The sequence below is a fragment of the Sceloporus occidentalis genome, unplaced genomic scaffold (assembly GCF_023333645.1).
Source record: "Sceloporus occidentalis isolate IW3139 unplaced genomic scaffold, rSceOcc1.0.p SCAF_1, whole genome shotgun sequence".
Taxonomy (NCBI): Eukaryota; Metazoa; Chordata; class Lepidosauria; order Squamata; family Phrynosomatidae; genus Sceloporus; species Sceloporus occidentalis.
Genome location: NW_028316981.1, coordinates 46,503,303 through 46,525,189, shown reverse-complemented (window position 1 = coordinate 46,525,189; position 21,887 = coordinate 46,503,303). Strand labels below are relative to the sequence as shown.

The window sequence follows — 21,887 nt, the reverse complement described above, 5'->3', positions numbered from 1 at the left end:
TGGGGAAATCTTCATGATTTCTGCTAGTTACTATCAGAAATACTGCCAAACAAATTTGCCAGCGTGGAGTGGTTTGTCCCTTACCTGTAGATAACATAGATGATGTTAAAAGGTCTTCTCTCATTTCAGTTTCATATATAATCTAATGATAAGATAGAAGACATGGCAGTCTAATTTATGAATCTGTAAAGCTTTCACGATAAGGTGAAAAAAGAAAAAGGAAACTAGCAATGGCCCTACTAAATAAAAAGTGTTTCACTGGTGTGATTGACACCCTCTAATTAACACACAATGGCCTCAGTTCTTATCACCATATATCCTCAAATGAGTATCCACAATTGACTTGGAATAAGATATCACTGCTGCACTGATGTCAGAGCTTCTGTATCCAAGCAGCTATAAAAGGTAGCAACACTACATATAACTGTGGAGCAAGAATTCTTTATAGGTTCACTGCTGCGCTGATGTTAGTACTTCTATATCCAAGCAGGTAGTAGCCCTATGTATAACTGTGGAGCAGGAAATACTTTATAAGCTAAGAGCCCTTCTAAAGAACCAGGTTATTCAGCCTCTGCAACTTTCTGAGTACAGAGTGGGAATATATGCCTTCAAGTTGTCTATAGTCTTATGGCAACCCCATGATATAACTCTCCATTAAAGCAAGCAATTCATCCTAACCTATTTTTGGATCCCCCCCCCTTTGCAACCTCAGTTGTGGCTGCTTCTACTGACAGTCTACACATGGTAGGGCATGCCTTGGTGTTTTGAGCAATAGCTAAACATGCACAGTGGGCCCTCCACATTTGCTGGGGTTAAGGACAAAGGATGACCTGTGAAAATGGAAAAATTGCAAATTAAAAAAAACCCACATTTTTTTAACCTAAGAGAATACCTCTAAAGAAATCTCTAGGCTCTCCAGCATGACTTTATCGTCAACTTCGTACAGAGTTGTGCTGGAAGACCTAGAGATTCCTAGAGAGGACATATTAATCAAATCCACGAATAAACAAATCTGCAAAAGTCAAATCTGCAAATGTGGAGGGCAGACTGTATATGTTTGTATATGTCAATAGATTTTTTTTCATATGAGGTGAAAATTGGGGCAATATAATAGAATTGATTTTAGGGAGGCATGTCTACATTAGAAGGAAGTGCCAAATGACTACTTCTACAGTTCTGTAGCTTCCTTCCTCTCACTCCACCATGATTTTCTATGCTTTTTCACTATGTTCTTTCCATTGTGAATCATATTTGTTTTGTTAAGAACATGGCCATCAGTTGTTATTCCTTCATTACAGGAAAAAAAACATCCATCAACTTTCCATAGCACACAATTTTAACCCCAGATTCCTACATACCCCCTCCCTGATCTTCCTGCCTTATAATTATTTTATACAGTTAGGTTCCAGGTTATTTGAGTGATTGTATTCCTAAATATGTATCTGACTGCTTTGAGATTCCCTGGAGAGACCTTTCATTTTGTTCCATTATCCTAACAGGCATATTTGGTGGGAACATAAATGAAGGCCTTCTCAGTGGCTGCTTTCAGGTGCTGGAACTCCCTCCCTTCCCAGAGAGACTAGACCGGCACACCCCCTGATATTTTTCTACAAGCAGGTTGTATTCCAGCAGGTTTTTACTAACTGATTTTTTTTAAAAGGAAGCAGGCCTTATATAATGTACTGGGCTCTTATTTCTTGTTGTTGTTTAATAGTTGGTCTAATTGCTTTGTAATTTTTGTATGCTGTGGACTTTTAACTCTATATGTTTTAACTTTAGTAAGCAAGGGTTAAAACAGTTATAAATTAAAATATAATATATTAAAATACAGGCCATTAAAATTTGTATAGCCCAGCATTAAAAACCCAGTCCTTCTCAGCTTAATAGGTCTGACTGCACAGGAACGTCTTTACCTGGCGTCAAAAGTATAGTAAGGATGAAGCTCTCCTGGCCATTTTATATAAGGAACACCGTTTTACTATGCCTTTGTATTTTATGAGACTTGAGTTTCCATGGATTTAAGTATCCATGGGAGGTTCAGAAGCCAATCCCCCATGGATACCAAGGGTGCACTGTAATATAAATAAATACATTTAAAAATAGACTCTTTCAAAATAGTGCTAGTGTATCAACACTTATGTGAATCCCATCGATTCAGTGGATCTATTCTTGTGGGACAACAAACAGGATCCAGGCCTTATAGGCACTAAACAAATTATTGCTTTATTTAGACTCCCCTGCCCATTTCCATAGAATCATAGAATCATAGAGTTGGAAGAGACCACTAGGGCCATCCAGTCCAACCCCCTGCCATGCTGGAAATCACAATCAAAGCATCCCCGACAGATGGCCATCCAACCTCTGTTTGAAGACCTCTAAGGAAGGAGACTCCACTACACTTCGAGGGAGTTTGGTCCACTGTCGAACAGCCCTTACTGTCAGGAAGTTCCTCCTAATGTTGAGGTGGAATCTCTTTTCCTGCAGCTTGTATCCATTGCTCCGGGTCCTAGTCTCTGGAGCAGCAGAAAACAAGCTTGCTCCCTCCTCAATATGACATCCCTTCAAATATTTAAACAGGGCTATCATATCACCTCTTAACCTTCTCTTCTCCAGGCTAAACATCACCAGCTCCCTAAGTCTTTCTTCATAGGGCATGGTTTCCAGACCCTTCACCATTTTAGTCGCTCTCCTTTGGACACGCTCCAGTTTCTCAATGTCCTTTTTTAACTGTGGTGCCCAGAACTGGACACAGTACTCCAGGTGGGGCCTGACCAGAGCAGAATAGAGTGGTACTATTACTTCCCTTGATCTAGACACTATACTTTTATTGATGCAACCTAAAATTGCATTGGCCTTGTTAGCTGCCACATCACACTGTTGACTCATCTTCAACTTGTGGTCTACTTGGACTCCTAGATCCCTTTCACACGTAGTTTCATTCAGCCAGTTGTCCCCCATCCTATATCTGTGCTTTTCGTTTTTCCGCCCTAAGTGCAGTACCTTACATTTCTCCGTGTTCAATTTCATTTTGTTAGCCTTGGCCCAGTTTTCTAGTCTGTTCAGGTCATTTTGAATCTTGATCCTGTCCTCTGGAGTAGTAGCTACTCCTCCTAATTTGGTGTCATCTGCAAATTTGATAAGTATTCCCCCGATTTTGTCCTCCAAGTCATTGATAAAGATGTTGAATAGAACTGGCCCGAGGACAGATCCTTATGGGACCCCACTGGTCACTTCTCTCCAGGATGAAAAGGAGCCATTGCTGGTTGACTGCTCGAACTTTTGGGTTCGGGCAGTCAACCAATTACAAATCTGTGTAACAGTTGCCTTGTCTAGCCCACATTTTACAAACTTGTTTGCAAGAATATCATGGGGAACTTTGTCAAAGGCCTTACTGAAATCAAGATATACTATATCCACAGCATTCCCTTCATCTAACAAGCTGGTAATCTTATCAAAGAAAGAGATCAGGTTTGTCTGGCATGACTTGTTTCTCTGAAACCCATGTTGACTTTTTGTGATTATGGCATTGCTTTCTAGATGTTCACAGACTCTCTGTTTAATGATCTGCTCCAGAATCTTTCCTAGTATAGATGTCAGACTAACTGGACAATAATTGTTGGGATCCTCTTTTTCCCCCTTTTTGAAGATGGGGACAACGTTTGCCCTCCTCCAGTCTGCTGGGATTTCTCCTGTTTTCCAGGAGTTCTCAAAGATTATTGCTAATGGCTCCGATATTACATTTGCCAGTTCTTTTAATACCCTTGGATGAAGTTCATCTGGTCCTGGAGACTTAAATTCATTTAGATTAACAAGGTATTCCTCTACTATCTCTTTACTTATTCTGTGCTGAAATTCCCCTAATCTGTCCTCTGCTCCATTAATCTCAGGTTGAGCACCTTTTTCCTTTTCTGAGAAAACTGAGGCAAAGAAGGTGCTATGATTCTATGAGAAGACATGACTCAGTGGGAAAAAATTATAATGCTCTGTGAAGTTTAAGGCAGTGGGAGGACAGTAGAACCACATTACAGAGGGGTCATTTCAATAAAGAAAGATATGTCCCTGAGTTTGCAAGACCTGAGCAGTGCTGTCGATGACCAGGGCTCTTGGACATCTCCAATTCATAGAGTTGCCATCAGTCAAAGTTAACTTGATGGCAAATAACAAGCACACAACATTATATCGCTATGAGCTTTATATAGAAATCTATGCACCCAGTCTTAAAAATGTTATTCATAAAAAGCCCTATTCCTCATTGTAGTGAGGTAATGGGTAAATGCACCTGAGAAAAAAGGTTAATGATCAATTATTAAAGTAGAGCATATAAGAATGATATGAAGTAATGAGTTAATGGGCTTTTTTTTTTTTTACAAATAAAATTACTCCTTTAATCATTTTTATGTGTAATAGAGAGTTTTTTAAAAGCCAGAATTTCTAATAAGTCAGAGAAGAATAAGTAGTATAATAACAGAGTGTACTTAATAAAAATGAATGCAAATATTTGATCTTCCTTTAAGTTAGAAAGATATCCCAGATCTCATTTTAATGTGCAGATAAGTCTCTTTGACGGATTACAGACTGCCGAAAAGCAGCGGCCTGCACCTGCCCGTTTCCCCACCGGATCGGGGCCTCAGCAGCCAGAGCGGCAACCGCTGAGGCCCTGATCCGCTGCTTTCCAGGCCGCGGGGAAGCGGCAAAATGCCGCTTCCCTGCCACCTGGAAAGGGGTGTCCTTGGGGCTCCAAGTCCCAAGGACACCCCGTGATGGCAGGGAGGAGGAGAAAGGGGCCACTTGGCCCCTTTCTCCTCTGTGTCGCTGGTTGCAGCTGTCTGAGTGTCTGGGTGCTGTCCTTGTCTGGGTGCAGCGACGCAAAGCCAGGAAGGAGCTTCAAAACGGAGCTCTTTCTGGGGCCTTGGAAAGGGCGCACTAGGCGCCCTGGGGCGGCCCCAATACATCACAACCGTGCCGCCTTGTTTGAAGGCGGTGCGGTCATGACGTAGTGATGGCGGCGGCCGTGTGGAATGGCCGCCGCCATTTTCTACGCGCAGAGCGCATACTAGGGTTAGGGGCATCCGGAAAGGATGCCCCTTTCTAACCCTAGTACGCGCTCATCACGTACTTTAAGGCCCGTTTGTAACGGGCCTTTGCTCTCTTTAAAGAGTTGGCCTAATACATAAGAGACATAAAAAGGTAAACGTAATCCCTTGACATGAATGTCTAGTCATGACCGAATGTAGAGGGCAGTGCTAAAGAGCCAGGGTTGTCCAAGGATGGCTCTGGTGGTCATGTGGCCAGTATGAGTGTACTGAACGCTGAGACATAAAAACATGTACTATTAGAGGTTGTTGGCTCTCTACAGAAAAACCCTATGGGATTATGAAATGAGGCAGCCTAAGGACATGAGGAAAAGTGAGTAAGGGGATTACAGACTGGCACTTTGTGCCAGTCTGTGGGTGGAATCACAGTGTAGCGTCCGCACGCTCGACACCGTAACCTCACCCCCATCACTCCATGATGCCGCATGCCCGTTTAAATGCTGTGCAGCATTATGGCACAACTCACGCAGCGTCCAAATAGCACAACGCGGAAAGTGTGTCATCATGCCTCCCTGTTGTGGCTATGATACTCTTTCCAGGGAGTGAAAAAGAAGCAGTTGCTGCGGCCCAAATCTGGGGCAAAGGGGACAATATCCAGCCACCCATCTGTGTAGCCCCTAAGTTAGTCTAACACCTTTTCATGAATGGAGAATGACATTTAGAAGAGGAAAGTCCCCACTCTTTTAATGGATGTTCTCTACACAATTTAGAACATTTGGAAAATTAGGCTTCTGCACTATGTGGACAGAAGACACAGACAGAGAAAGCTCTCTTCTTTAAATGATTACCCTCCATGAGTAGAGTGCAATGGAAGCAACAAAGAAAGCAGGGAGAAAACTAGCATATTTTGCCTCCTTGAACATTTGCTTTTTTGAGTTTGTGATTTTGCAGTGATTGTTGTTGTGCAGAAAAGTTTCTCCAGAACAGAAAACAGTGTTTCTCCAGAAGAGAAAACAAAAGATATGGAACTTCTTTAACAAATAAACGAACAAACAGAAAAGGAGGGTGAAACAGTGGGGAAAACCCATCTATGGTGCGGTACAGAGTGCCAAAAAGAGATGCCAGGGAGGCACCTCTTCTTGCTCCACAGCAGCGCTGCAGCAACAAAATTGTTTGGCGCTGCTGCGCAGCAAGAAAGGAGTGCATGGAAGCAGCTCCTTTTTGCGGCACACTTGCACCACCCCAAAGCACCAGTGATGTTGTGATGACATGCCAGTGGCGCAGCCCTGTTTGGAGGCTGCACTGCTGGCACATCATCACTGCTTGCACCATCTGCGGCGTGCTCATTATGTGCTAGGGTTCTGGGGCGTGTGCACGCCCCACCCCCAAGCAACCCTAGCACATCATGGGCATGCCGCAAAGGGTCCATCTGTACCGGGCCAATATTTCTGCCCAGATTAATTCCCCAAGAAACTTCACTAAAGCCATGCACCTGAGAAAAGCAATGCACCTAAGAAACTTCCATAAAGCAATGCACTAGTCTTCTTAGTGTGGCTTACAAAGTGTAAGAAAATTCTATATCCTGCTGGAAACAAATAGTGGTGAACATACTCCCATCCCTACTATGAAGGATATATTCCATGGCTTTAATGATAATTCAGAAATTTATATGACTTTTATGCTGTTCCTAAGATACTGAAAAGTACGAATGACTAGACTGGATGATCTTGTATTTTGGAATGCTTTAGCTTTTGAACTCTGAGATTTTGGTTCGTCAGCTAGCCAGCATCACAGCTTCTCTGCAAGACTCCCAGAAAGCTATCACTCTTTTATGCACTCCCTTTTTATTGAAACATCTGCTGCTGCAGCAGCTGTTCCCTTACCAAATCTGAAAATGTGTGCACACCTTCTAGCATGTGATTGCTTCAAATCCCAAAAGCATATTTACAAACCTTCCCAAGCAGCTGGGTGTCACTTGCACAGTATGTGTACAAGCTGCTGGGAACATCCATGGGAGAGGAATGCCATATTATTCCTAGACCGTTGTAGGAGGTTTTGTAAAGAAAGTGGCAAATACACTATTAAAGGAATGATAAAATGGGGAAAGATTTCAAAGGTTATCTAGTTCAACCCCTTCCTCGTGTAGGAATCTATTGTATTAGCATCACTGAGATATCAAGAGCTGGAAGGCATGACCGTAATCATTATGGCTGAATGTATAAGTAGGATGTAAACTCTTACTAGAACCTCTTGCTGGAGTGGTCACTGGTGACCAATTGCTCATTTAGCAAGAGCCTGCCTCAGGTCTGTATGCTTTGCTATTGCCATTCTGCAAATATAACTTCACCATTTATAGAATGTTCTGTTGTCACTACCAGTGAGTCAGACCTTTCATGCTACTCCCGTGATATTGCTGTCTCACAAACACAGGTAATTCAGAGCACAACCAGCAAGCCTCAGAAATCCTTTCAAAACATTGACATATTTCCAACTGGTGAAGTAACAGATTTATTTCCTTTATGTATCAGCAGTGTACACATCATGAGGAAGATCATTTATCTCAAATTTGGTTGCACTGATGTTTTTTCTCTGAACCTTAAATGGTGCTTGAGATATCTTTTCATTAGTTAAAGTTCACAGTGTACATTTGTATAAAATATCTACGAGAGAGAGAGAGAGAGAGAGAGAGAGAGAGAGAGAGAGAGAGAGAGGAGGAGGAGGAGGAGGAGGAGGAGGAGGAGGAGGAGGAGGAGGAGGAGGAGGAAAGATACCAGGGAGACAACTAGAATCAAACCCTTACCTTCTATTGTTGCACGTTTAGGCAGAATGGTGATGGCTCCCTCAGCAACATCTTCCTGGTGAATTATGGGGCTCATTTTGGAGCCCCAAGTATCTGAGGCCACCCACAGAAAATGCCCAACTTGACCAGACCTTTTTGCTGCTGCAAGGATTTGCCTGTAGGGAAAAACATTTAAAATTCACCCAAATATAAAAGGGGAAAAAAGTTGTTTTTTAAAGGAGAAAATTGTACTTTTTCACTTGGGAGCAACAGGAAGCAGAGAAAGGTTGCTTAATGAGCTGGAACAATACATCAATATGACTGCAAGTTCAGAGATGGGAAAAAATCTACTAAATGAAAATGCTTTCAGAATTGCTTTTCATTGTTTCTAGGAAGTTGGACAATCTAGGAAATTAGACAATCAGCTCTACATTTTGATATTTCTAGGAAGCAGTTATGTTGTTTTTAAATCAAGGGGGATATTTTTTTCTAGTCATTTAGACATTATAAAATGCAATGGAATTTTTCAAAAATACCATCTTCAATAACTTAAAATCAGCTTTGGGCAAATTTACTGAGCAGTAACTGTTTAGTATTACTGCTGGTTTCATAGCAAATTAACACTCTCTACCACCATTGTTGACTGATTTCAGCTTCCCAGCATTCCACATGTATTATGTTTCACAAAGTGGAGAACTGGCCAAATTTGGAAGAAGTTACTAGAGCTCTTCTCCATTCTCCAAATGCTCAAGTTTTTGTGTCACTAAACTAAGACAATGAGTTCACACAAGGTATAGGCCAGGAAAGTTATTCACCACAGAGGTTGTCTGTTACCCTCATGTACACAGGCAGCATACCTTTGAATACTGCTTGTTCAGAAAACTAACACAGTGGGAAACCCATGTTGCTGCATCAAAGCATCTTTCTGATTCACGTTAAAAACAGGATGCTGGACTTGTTTCACCCTTAACTTGGCCCAGCAGTTCACTTCTTACATTCATTATGTGCCTTGTGCTTAATTTAGAATGCAACTTTCATGTTTGATCAGACTAAAGCTCTATCTAGTATGGCATTGTTTTCACTACCAGGACACTCAAATGTCTATTGGCAACCCCTAAGCAGGTCATGAGTGCAAGTATACCAAGTCTGGAGATATAATATAGCCACTATGTTGCCAAAGATAGGCTTAGGCGCCATGATTTTTTCTGATTCCCTTTTAAAGACTAATTAAATGATTCAGACTATTTTAAAGATTGTATCGCTCTGTATGAACCTGTCAGAGCTTTATGATCCTCAGGGGAAAGCTTTCTCTTGGTCCCACCACCATCACAGGCTCACTTGGTGAAGACATGAGAGAGAACTTTCTCAGTGGCTGCTCCCACACTGTGGAATTGCTTTCCATGAGAGCCTAGGCTGGCCCCCACCCTGCTTTCCTTTCACCAGCAAGCAAAGACATTTTTATTTCAACAAGCTTGTAATGGTTAAGAAGGGAAGGTGCTCATTTAGATGTATCTTTTATCTATTTTAAACTTTTGCATGATATTTAATCATTTTTATAGTGTTTAAATATGATGGTTTAAAATTGGTTTTAAAACTTTTTGTACACAGTTTTAATTTGTTGTTTTGGAAGACACATTGGGTACTCTCCTGGGAATAAAGTAAATAATAAAGTAAATAAAGTAAACAAATAGTAAAGACATATAGGTAGTAATGAATTTTACTATGTGCTATGTGAAACAGAGCTTCCTTTTATCTGCTCTGAAAGGAACATTAGTATGTCCACACAGTTTTTGTTAATTGATCTGGTGTGACATAACTATTTTTTCTTTCCCTGGCTCCTCTACCTTTCTTAGAAAGAGCCACTGGAGATTGCTGAAGTGGTAATTCTGCTAAAGTTTGTTTTAGTACCAACTTTAAAAGAGGTATCCAAGGTTTCTGAACCTGTTATTAACATTGGGTTCAGCATGACTGAAACCAATTTTAAAGTGAAAAGTAAAATGCAGAGCAGATTGATCACTGACATGTAGCTGGCAGTCTGTATAGTTGGGCAATGCTAGGCCAGGGATGGGTAAAAGATAGATCAACATCAACAACTAATTACTGAGTAAATGTATAACCACAGGCTTTTCACACCTAGATTAGGCTATTGAAGTGAAGAAAGGTCAAGGTATCCAGGAAGAGGGCATTTGTCAGAAGTCTGAAAGTCAAATCAAATACCTGGATCTTGCCCCCCCCCCCCCCCTCTGTTTGGTGAGTCTAATAAAATGATGTCTGCCCTCTCCTGCCTTAATCAGTGTTGTGAAACTTATGTCTCCTTGTTCCATTTCATTTTTCTTCTTGTTGTGTTTCCTTTTGATTAACACTTTGCATAACATGACTAGAGTACTTTGCCTAACACAACTAGAATACTTTCAACCAGGCATAGTTTTTGCTCATCCTAATTATTCTTTGTATGATTGCAAAAGTTCAGGTTTGCATTTGAAAATGCAGCTTTTGTTTGCTTGTTTGTTTTGTCACAATTATGAAAATCATCATCATTTACTATCCAGATTTCCCTCAAACTTGGGACTCAAATTCCTTGTGATCAGGCTTTACAAATTTCTGGAGTACTTCACAGATCAAAAGCCATTCAAAAACTAAACCCATACTTCCAATACAAACTGGATAGTAATGTGTCCCAGTGAAGAATCTGCTCAAGAATATATGGACTTATTTATGATGTTCTAAATTTAGGCTAATAATCCATGACGTTGATAAGGAATAAATGGAAATGGCTTGATTATAATCCAGAGCCATAACTAGGCAAAGCACCTATCTTGCCACTTTGAGTCAGTGCAAACTGAATGGATACTTTTTACTAAGAAGATGAAAAACTAACTTCACTGTAGTGACAGCTGAATTTTTTTGCTTTGGTTCATGCTTTAAATAAGAATGTACTAAAATTCAAAATTGTTTTCTTATTCAGAAGGACATAAAGGACTTGACGGTTCAAAAATTCAAATGAAGAAGAAAGAGAATCAGAATTGTTTCTCCTAAAATTATGCTGAGGTTTAGCATTTCTAGAGACTTCTGCCACACAAAGACTCTGGAACTAGAAGACCAATTTTTTTATTTGCACCATAGCACTCTCAGTCTTTTAAATGTTTCACTCCCTTAGACAGTCAGGGGCATTAACGTATCTAAAGATTCAATAAATTTGATATATAACATTTTTATGTCTTCCTAAACACAAAACATAGGGTTATTTCTTTCCAGTAATTTATCTTTATTTTACACTTCATTCAACTTCTCTTTCTATTCCTATGGTAATTTCAGTGCTAATTACTTCATTGTAGTAAGAGCTATACACACAGGTCCACAGAGATTTAACTGTTGTTAATTTTATACTGGAGAAAATATAGCTATCCCAATTTGCTTTGTAATGAATATGCAAGTATGTGATGGGATACATTTGCAAAGGCAGGTTCTGTCCAATAATAGAAGGGATGAAATGACTATCCTAAAAGGAAGGGAAATCACATAGGACATAAGTGTCTCAATACAGCCACAATGTTTGTAACAATTATGTTAGATTGATGGGAAGAAGGGGGGAAAGAAGTGACATTATGTATTTTAAAAAGTGAAGAAGTGAAATAACCCAGTCTTTTGAGCAACATCCCAGTGTGATAGCAATAGCCATCAGGAACAATGAGAAACAAGAAGAAATAATTATAAACCATAGCCTGGCACTATGCCTTATCCCAAAGCAATAAAAAGAAACACTCCACCCCCCCTTTCAGGGATAAGGATATGTACAGGAATTTAGATGGCAATATTTTATTTTTATTTTTGTGTTTTTAATAGAAGCTTACTTTCTTTGCCTTTAAATGGAAAATGATGCACTATGTTAGGACTTAACTGGTATGTGAAATAAGACATCAAAAAATCCTGCCCTCACAAAAACTGAATTATCAGCTTTTCCAGATAAGTGCCCCCTTCCTCCCCTTTTTCTGTCCCCAGAAACATTTTTTTTAAAAAATAAAGTTATTGACATATTTCAGAGGACTGCTATTATGATGATTATTTCAGAAAATTCCAGAATTCAAAGTCAATTCCTTCCACCTGCTTGTTGAAAACTTCAGCCCTCCCAGCTATTGTTATCAATCCACTACACTTTCAGCTCTCACTTCCTTCTAATATTTTTCATCTAATGACATGATAACACAAGGTACTTGTGATGACTTAATGTGCTAAAATATAGATACCAACTCCTTCTAACTCCTTTGGCTTCTGTGCATCAACAAATTATGTGTATGAAGCTGCACTTTGTTCATCTACCCACTAACCCATGAATGCAGCAGACATACCAGCACTGTGACATCAATTCTTCCCACTAGGGATGTAATTATTCACTATGGCCCAGTACAGGCGGGTGCTTTGTGGCTCCCTGGGCAGAGCATCCACACACTCCCGAACCCTAGTATGTAACAGTGGTGTCATGATGGCGGCCTCCCATCCACATGGTGGCTGCCATCATGATGTAAGCGCAGCACAGCATTCACACGTCATGGTGCCATGCTTGCATCATCGATGTGTGACAGTGCACCAATGGCACACTCATGGCATCCACCACATGCACCAAAATTAACCTGCTTTTAGCAGAGGGTTTTGGTGTGGAGGGAGGCCATGCAGTTTGGCTGCTGTAGCCTCCCTCAGGAATAGAAATGGGCACCTCCAGCCCGCCCATTCGGGGTGGTCTGTCGAGCCCCTAAGTTTCTTCCTCAAGGTAGCAATAAGTAATTTTGGCAATTTCCTTGCCACTGTGAGTAAAGGGCCATACAAACAGCCCTAAAGAGGTGGCATGCAGCCATCCCTTCTTCAGTTGGAACGGGGCCATGGCAACCTCATGCCGCGACCCTGATCTGGCCTTCTGAGGATGCAAAAAGGAGCCACAAAAAGCAGTGGTGTGGCTATATGACACCCCTGCATTCATCTGGGCAGACTGCCACAGGGGCATCATGATGCCATGTGCCATCTGGAGTGGCGCGCAGTATCATGGAACCCTACTGACATCATCAAGGGTGTGTATCATCTAGATGCGACACCTTGACTCCACCCCCAGGCCAGCACAAAGTGCCAGTCTGGACAGAGCCTAAGTCCTTGGAAACTATGCATTTTTCTACCATTATCCACAATTTGGGAGTTATTCTGCACAAAACATGGCTGTTTGGTACAGAAAATAGCATTTTTATGTGCAGAAAACATCCTTCTATGCATGGAATAGTTCAATGCAGAAATACTGATTTCTGCACAAATGCTGTTTTTTAATGAATCCACATGTGCAGAATTTTCTGCATAGATAACAGCATTTTCTGTACAAGACTTAATAGTCGTATATTGAAATGTTATTTTTCATGCAGAAAATGCAGGTTTGTGCATAACTTTTTGTGTGAATTTTGTGCAGAATAAGTCTCAAACTGGGAAGATTCTCAGTTCAGGATTGTTCTCATCAGGGTTTTCTCAACACTCAAAAACATGTTTTTCAGTCATTTTTTGAATATTTTTCAAATTTTCTTTCCATCTCTGGTACCTACATTAATATGATGAAATGGGAACATGGGAAAATTTACAGAAAAAGCCCGAAAAATATGATGCATGTGGTAACATCATTTCTAGATGTTCAACCTTGGTTTTATTAACCAGATCTTGGAAACGTTATTTTATGGACTGTGGCCCTTAGGCAAAATGGATACCTCATGCTAGTTGAGAATTTATGATAACTGGAGTTTGAGGTGTTATATTTTTCTTTTCTTTTATCTGTTATTAGTACTCATATTGTGAGTTTACTTTGCTACTCTACTTGTTGTTGTTCTAATACTTTGTTACTATTAACTGATATATCATTTTAACATTTCCATATATATTAACTGCAGTGAAATTAAATACACACACACACACACACACAAGGAGAGAGTGAGAGGGAGAGATAGATCTGAATGTGAACTGGATGTTGCTCCCTAATGGGAAGGTACATCTTTCCCATAGAAATGCCCTTTAGAACTCAGGTAAGTGACATCTTAAGTGTTATCAAATTATGCTCTGAGTCTGGTATGCAATTTTTCCTTATGTTGTATCATACTCTAGCAGAGTGGTATATTGATTCGGAGAAGTAGGAATTGTGGCTTTCTTTTAGTTCCTTCCCATTGTACCTGTATGCTTTCATGCAATGAAGAAAACACCCTAGGGTTGGTGTTTTCAACACAGCATCAAATGGTATGCCATCATAAAATTGCTTATGGGATTCAGCAGGCAATAGAAAAGGAAGTCATGCAGGACCTAAAAATAATTTTTCCCTGAGGTAACACACAGAAACAAACAGCAGTCTGGCATAGTTATATTGCCTGGTGTTTATGGTGGCAATATTTCTCTTATATAGGAAGCAATGTTTGGGGATGGGGAATTAGTCTCCATGTAATACTGGATACATGCAACAAGAAAAAACATCAGATATTTCCCATTAACTAACAACTGCTTTATTCTTTCTGTCCTGGTTGACAATACTGGTGCAGATGGGGAAGTGGATTCAGACACAAAGGCTAAATCATAATTTGGTCAGCAGGTTGAAGTCTTAGGCTTGAACCTGCACAATCTCCTCATTGTGCAACATTGCATCATTGTCTTTTGGCTTCAGGCTAATATTAGTGTCCAGTTTTATCTGGACAAACTATAGGTTGTGCCTAAGTGGAAACCTAAATGGAAAAATCACTCCAAAAGAGGAAATTGGGACCCAAAGTGGAAATCCACTTCAAACTAGGAATGTCATGGGGGGGGGGGGAGGGGGGCAGCTGCAGACTACACCTATCAGGGCTGATATTTGTGTATCTGTAATTTGTGTAAGGTTCATCACAGCTCAATTCTTTGAGAACCCTTTTCAGCACATACATTTAAGCAATCACTTACAGCAGACTATGTCACTAGGTGGGGGGGGGGGGGCTGCAGGCTGCCCTGAGTGGGGGTGACACCACTGCTCCCCAAAGATCAACAAAACCACAACCAGAAAATTCAATGACATAGCCATGTTAGTCTGTAGAGAGATCTTGTAGAAGCTTTGAGACTAACTGATAGAAATAAGTTGGGAGCATGAGATTTCGTAGACTCCAGTCTACTTCCTCAGATGCAATGACTGAAGTCTAGGAAAGCTCATGCTGCCAACTTGTTTCTTACAACCAGAAAATGTGTATCAAAATTACAATATGGTGAGATAAAACAAACTCAAGATTTTTAAGCATAAGGCACAACTTCAGCCTTACTTGGGATCAGTTTAACTTGGGATTTCAGTTTGAACTTCAGATTTGTTTTATCTTATTACATTTTTATTGTATATCTTTTGACTGTGGTTTTGTGGTTGCTCAGAGGACTGTGCCAGCAATTTTCAATCAGGTTTCATCCTTTCATCAGCATTTGTTTGAATACACTTTGGATTATAGCATTTTTAGTATAACTTCCTCTGTTAAATTACCTTAATAACAATTTAATAAGTCCAGGGGCATTTTCACATCCCTTCAGCTTTTGTGAGGATTCAGCTCCCTTGAAAGTGGGGAAAGAGTATATGCCTGCTTTTTTTTAAATCTACAACAACACTTTTCTAGGCATCTATAGGTCCTCCAGCGTGACTCTATGATCAACATCAATTGATCCACCATAGAATTGGTGCCGGAGGACCTCCAAATGCCAGAGGAGGCATCTGTAGGTTGTCCAGTGCAATTCTATGGTTACTTCCCTATGGAATCTTGGTGTTTGTAGTTTGGTGAAGCACCAGCTCTTTGGCTGGGAATTTTAAATGCCTCTTCCTAATGTGCAACTCTTAGGACTCCACAGGATGTCACTATGGCAGATAGAGTGGAATCATAGCACAACATTGTGTAGTGAGGAAGGGCTCTAGGACTGAACCATTCTTGCATAATAATGTTTTCTCAGATTTCTATCTTTAAACCTATTAAAATTAATAGTTGCTCCTCTAAACTTTTTGGGCTGGAAGAGCCATACACATGCACACACAAGGTGTTCTGAGAACTGGGGATAAAAAAACTTTGACATAAGCACCTGAACTGAGCTTTTGACTGGCTACAGAAAATTCTGGTGTCATGAAATTCTGCTTAGTATATTCTGAGCTGTAGGAGCATCTGCTTGCTTTATGCAAAATAATAAGGAATTGGTGCTTTTGTAACATTCAGCTTGCTTTCTGTATTTGCTGAGCCCCCTCTAAAAACCATAGTTCACATTCTACATCTCCAAGATGATAAAGTGTGTAGCACAAACAAAGGAAACATGATACTCCCTCATGATCTGTACAAGAGTAGTGCACCGGGGAAAAGATTCCCTGCTGCTATAAGAATTTCTTTTAGTCTTACCTAAAACAAGCTGTATGTTGGCATAATTTCTTTTAATTGTTACCCAGTGGAATATCCATTATCTTCATTGGGGGCATAATTAAAGGTGACAATGTTGTAACTCTTTTTGCATTTGGCAATCAGTACCACTTCAAAATCACTTCAGACATTTTCCATACAAGCTCTTCTATGCAAGTCATGCAAACCAATGCACAATTTAGCCTTCCCAAACTGGGTGCTCTCCAGATGATAGACTCCAAGATGCATCACCATCTGCTACACAATGAATGGGTTTTGTACTGCCACTCACTTAAAATGCACTAAATTTTGGGGATGGTGGCATTAATTGGTAGGAAATTACATTATTGTCTCTCATTTCTCTTTCTTACTTGAATTGCTAAGTATGCTACTTCAGGGATAAGATGACAACTGGAAGTAGAGGTGCTTGACTATGGACCCTCATCAACTTGGCAAGAATTGTCCATTAGAAATAAGATTCCCAGATGCAGTAAGAAGTTTTATAAGTTTTATCTAAAACCACTAAAGTCGAAGCAGTCCACTTGGAGCAATCTAACATATCCAGGAAAGGAGCATTATGTAAAAAATAGATTCTATCTCTGGAGTTCCATTTACAGGAGAAAGGTGAGATAAAAAAAAAAGGCAGCTACTGAATCAATGTGCAAACTTAGGCAATCCTGCACTGGTTTGCCTTGGGACTATTCTGAAAGGCTGCTCCTGGGATAACCCTGGATAGGAGGCAAAAGCCCATCCCTTCAGAGAACCCTCTTGTCCCATGAACAAGAAACTGCTGCAGAAATTAGGTTCTCAGCAGCACAGCAATTGGAATAGTCACTCAGACTGAAGGAAGGATTATCATTCCAACTCCACCCCCCCACCCCCCATGTTCTTTTCTAGGGCATTCACAGAAGCCTTCTTACTTATACAAGTAATCAAAAGTTAGGGTCAAAACAAACAACAACAATATTAACAACAACAACAACAACAACACAGCATTATCCAAGCCAAACAAGGAGAATAGGGCCCACTCATATTCACCTTTGCTCAGCTGTTCAAATCAAGCTGCTTATGGGGCATGCTAACGATCTGTTATACCAACTCTCCATAAATCAAAAATCCTATTCCAGGTTTTCTTTGCCAGAGGAGGATTACTAGAAATCTTCAGACAATCATCTGGATAGTTATTAAACAATGGGTGGCAAATAGGGTTATGGATGTACGTGGTGGGATAGTTAGGCATTTCTTTGTAAGAGAGGGAGTGTTAAAATAGAGAGTCAGGCCTGGTAGCTTTCTCCTGGCCTTGAATGTCTGGTTCACTTTGGTCTATGCAGAATGGAATGCATGGGGGTGTTTTTTCCTTTGCAGGCTTCAGGCTTCTAGTCTGGTAGTGCTTTTGAAATGGAGAGCAGGAAGGAAGGTGGGTATGTACCGTTAGAGCTAGCTGTAGGAATGTAGTTTTGCACACCAATTTAGGGGGTGAGATTTTAGGATTTGGGGGTTGTATAGTGTATTAGGCTTAAACATTGACTCAAAGACTAGTTGTTTGCATTGAAACTTAAGTTCCACAGTTCTGACACCACTGTAGATCTTGACCAGAAGGCTAACTTAGGGCCTGTACAGACAGGCCAAAATAAAGCTGCTTTGGGTCACTTTGGAGGTATGCTGTTTAAATGATGCATGTGTCTTAAGAGTCTTAGGATTGGAGCGTGGCTTTGGTATGGCTTCCAGACTCTTAGGATGCATGTATCATTTAAACAGCATACCTCCAAAGTGACCCAAAGCAGCTTTATTTTGGCCTGTCTGTACGGGGTGATAATTACCTCTATTCTTTATTTAGGGCCAGTACAGACCAACGTTAAAAGCCACCTTGTGGGAGGAATGGGGGCATGCCGTATGCATGATGCATGCACTGATGCCACCCCAAGGCTGCCCAGAAGGCATCCACATACCCACAGGTGGGCTGGCTTCACAGCGCTGTGGTGGTGTGGCATTTAGATGCCACACGCCACTCGAGTGCCTCAAAGGCACGGTAGCTTTTGCCAGCTACCATTTTTCCTCCTCTTTTTGAGCGACAAATAGCCAGATTGGGGCCATGGTGTGCAGTTGCTGCAGCCCTGCTCTGGCACTCAAAGGGGCAGCATGTCCCTTCAGGGCCATCAGTTTCAGCCCTTAGTTTCTATCAGTTTCTTTTCTTTCTCGCAAAGATTTATTTTTAATGCTTCTGCCTTCTTTTTCTTTGTCATATTTCTGAAAAATGTATTTCATTTTTGTTCTTTAAATATTTTCAAACCACTGAAAATGAGCCATTTGAATGTCTTAAAGGATATATAATGTTTCAGAAAAATCTGAAATGTCTTTTCTTCTCTCTCTCTTTCACCTTCTCTCCCTCCCTCCTGCTGGCTTTCTTTTCCGGTCCTCATTTTTAAATAGTTCTGTTTCATTTGGTCTAAAATCTTGTTTAAACATGTTCAAACCATTAAAAATGGACCTTAAAAAGTAAAAGGATCTTGCACATTTTTTCTGAAACATAATATTAGCATTCCAAAAAAGAATTATTGGGTGACATCCTCATACAGGAAAGGCATGGTCTTTGTTTCCCTGTCCTAAATCCCTTGAAACTGCTCGACTAAGGACCTGTTTTAATAAGACTGTGTTTTATTTACCTTGCATTTTCTGTTCTACAAATCACTTGGCAAAGAGTTTGGATCTCTATGACCTATAGATGCCATTGATTTTTTTTTTAATCAGCACACATCCTAGAGAATTGAGTCACTGCAACAGTACCTTCAAACAGAATTATATTTTGCCATCTTAACTGAGCTTTTCTTAACTACCAACACAACCATTACTAAAACAAAAGAAAGAATGGAGCATAAATGCTAGCACACATTCAAAATGTCAAATCTCATAACTGAAAACACATTAATGGTCACATAATCTTTGAGATTTGCTACTGTTCTAGACTGCTACAGATTTCCTCCCAGTCCAGACTGATTATCATCATGAACATCACCATCATAGCCCCTTCCCCTTCACTTGACATGGAGGATTCCATTCCTAAAGGATGTTTCTACATATAGAATTAAATGTGTTACCACAAGTATATTAAAAATAACAAGGTGGAATAAAAGTAAAATAAATTAGAATGTACAGGGTTTTTTTAATGCAGTATTTCTAGACCTCTGTGAATTCCAGTGTCCTTTTCTTCTATGACAAAACAAACTGGAAAACTTTGGCAAATTAATTAACAAACAGTGGCCATTACTTCCACTTCACTGCATCATGTGTTCCATAAAAATATGAGATGGGACTTACTGTTATTGTTGTGTGCATTCAAGTCATTTCTGACTTAATGGCAACCCTAAACCCTAAACCCTGAAGCTTTTTTGGGCTGAGAGTATGTGACTCACCCATAGTCACCCAGTGGGTTTTCATGGCTGAGTGGAGAATCGAACCCTGATCTTCAGAGTTGTAGTCTAATGTTCAGACCACTACACCATGCTGGGCCTGACTAGTTTGCCTCAGATACATTTGGCAGGGTTGGAACAATGGCATCAGCAACAGCAAAAACCCTGAAGGATAAAAATAAAAACAATAGCTCTGTTGGGACATGGCAAGTAGCTGAACTTTGGGAACCCTATTTACAATGGTGCTACCACATTTTATTGAGAACCCACATTCTATGACTATATTGCAGGTTGACATCAATGTAAGTTCTCAATAAAATGTGACCTGTGGGACTAACATGTCCTAAGATTTCCATTGATTGATTTGTAAACTATTGTTTACAATATCTGTGGCTGTACAAAAGAATCATCTGGGGTAACTTTTTGCCAATGACAATTTTTTAAAAAATTGTATTTTCTTGATATTTGAAATGTTAAACAAGTGTGTTAACAAGGAATTACACTGTAGAGAAAACCACATGAGTTTGTGTTTGCAAAAACATGTTTCCTGCAAATGAAAGTGTTCCTGCACAGGAAACAGGTTTGTTTGCATACAGAAAATAATGTGGTTTTCTCTACAGAATATTTCCTGTGCAAAACTTCAGGATGTTGAATATCGGGGAAGTGGTAGAACATTGCAATGCTATATTATTTATCACAACAATGTTTCCCAACTGTCAGGTAACCCACTTTTCACAATAGGAGAGAGTATTGAATATCCTTACCATCCCTATGGAAAAGCGTTCTACATAAGATTTCATGCTGATATGCTAAGTCTTCTATATGGAAAGATTATTTCCATGGGAAAGAATATAATCATTCAGTTCCTTTTTTTTAATTAGAAGTGGTATAGTCCATAACCAATTTTTCAACTCATCTGTTCATTTATGACTTATGTTTAAAATTTTGGAACTGCCCCCCAAATGCTTATTGTGGGTGCTACAGCCCATAAACAGTGCCTCCACCCTGCTTTCTCTGTCTCTTTCTACAAGCACCTACATTCTCTATATATTGTTGCTAGTCTATAGTCATTAAATGTATACAAATTAATGTCTCCAATCATCCTTACTTTATATCCTCATCGTAGGCAAAGACAATGATAGCCCTGGCTCCAGGAGTATCTAGGAGGAGCTTGATTATTTTATCAAATTCGAAGGTCTTGTCTTTGCGATCCTGTGGGATTTTCAATGACTGGGCAATGCAGAGGTTACCTGTTAACAGAAAGAAAGAAGACAAGATGCTAAAATCTGTAAAGTAGACCAAGAAGGACAATTGGGGGGAAACGTGGTTAGGGGAAAGATGTGTGTTAGGAAAAAGAGAAAGAGAGTATGAAGAGGCTTTACTGTAGTTCATAGTAAGCATTTCTGTGCTTGGGGAAATTGATCTAAAACCCTATTAGCCATAATGATCCTAGATGTTCATATGCAAACATTACGTAAGCCTAGCCTGCCTCTTTATTCCACATTTAGCCTAGCCTGTGATTGTGAAGAATAATAAATCAAGCATGTAACACCCTATTCTGTTGTTTTTCCACATCCTGTCTGATTTTCGGAGCTAACCAGAATCAGGCCTAGTTAGTACTTGGAAAGGCAACTGCCTAATACCAGTTGGTTTAGGCTATATTTGAGAGACAGACAATGGCAAGCCATCTCTGAATTTTCCCTGTGAAATTAATGGAGCCATCATAAGTCAATAGGCAAATTGAGAGGGAGCAAGGGATTTATACTCCAACTCAATTTTTTCCCACTGTAATGAAACCTTGTTGACGTGGAAGGTCCACAAAGGAAATGTGACCATATTTATTTATTTATTGAATTTCTATCCTTCATTTTCCCCAAGATGTCACTCATGTGGCAAAATATGTGTTGCTATGGCTGAGCAGATGTCTCAGATTCCTAGTCAGATCACAATACCACACTGGCTTTCCTCCAGGGATGTACAGTCAGCCCTCCATATCTAAAAATTCTGCATCCATATTGTGTGTGTGTGTAAGAGTGTGTAATTCAAAAAGCAAACCTCAATTTTGCCTTTTTATATAAGGGAGACCATTTTGCAATGTTGTTATATATAATGGGACTTGAGCATCTACAGATTTTTGTATCTGTGAGGGGAGGGGGTTCCTAGAACCAAACCCCAGCAAATACCAAGGACCCTCTGTAACTACAGAGTTGGGCAAAATGAAGGCATGCACCCCAGAAAATAATTCCTTCAATCCCCAAATTTCTAGCATTATAGTCGCATA

General features: G+C 40.1%; 1 protein-coding gene across 3 annotated transcripts in view; it reads right to left on the bottom strand.

Moving 5' to 3' along the window:
• The window catches only part of GRM7 (glutamate metabotropic receptor 7), a 576,789-nt gene that overhangs the window by 291,423 nt on the left and 263,479 nt on the right, over window positions 1–21,887 (bottom strand). For all 3 annotated transcript variants that reach the window (XM_089520203.1, XM_089520213.1, XM_089520222.1), the window contains exons 3-4: window positions 20,715–20,856; window positions 7,834–7,988 (exon numbers count right to left, since the gene is read on the bottom strand). In XM_089520203.1, coding sequence (XP_089376329.1) covers window positions 7,834–7,988; window positions 20,715–20,856 — 297 coding nt within the window. The remainder of the gene's footprint in view (window positions 1–7,833; window positions 7,989–20,714; window positions 20,857–21,887) is intronic.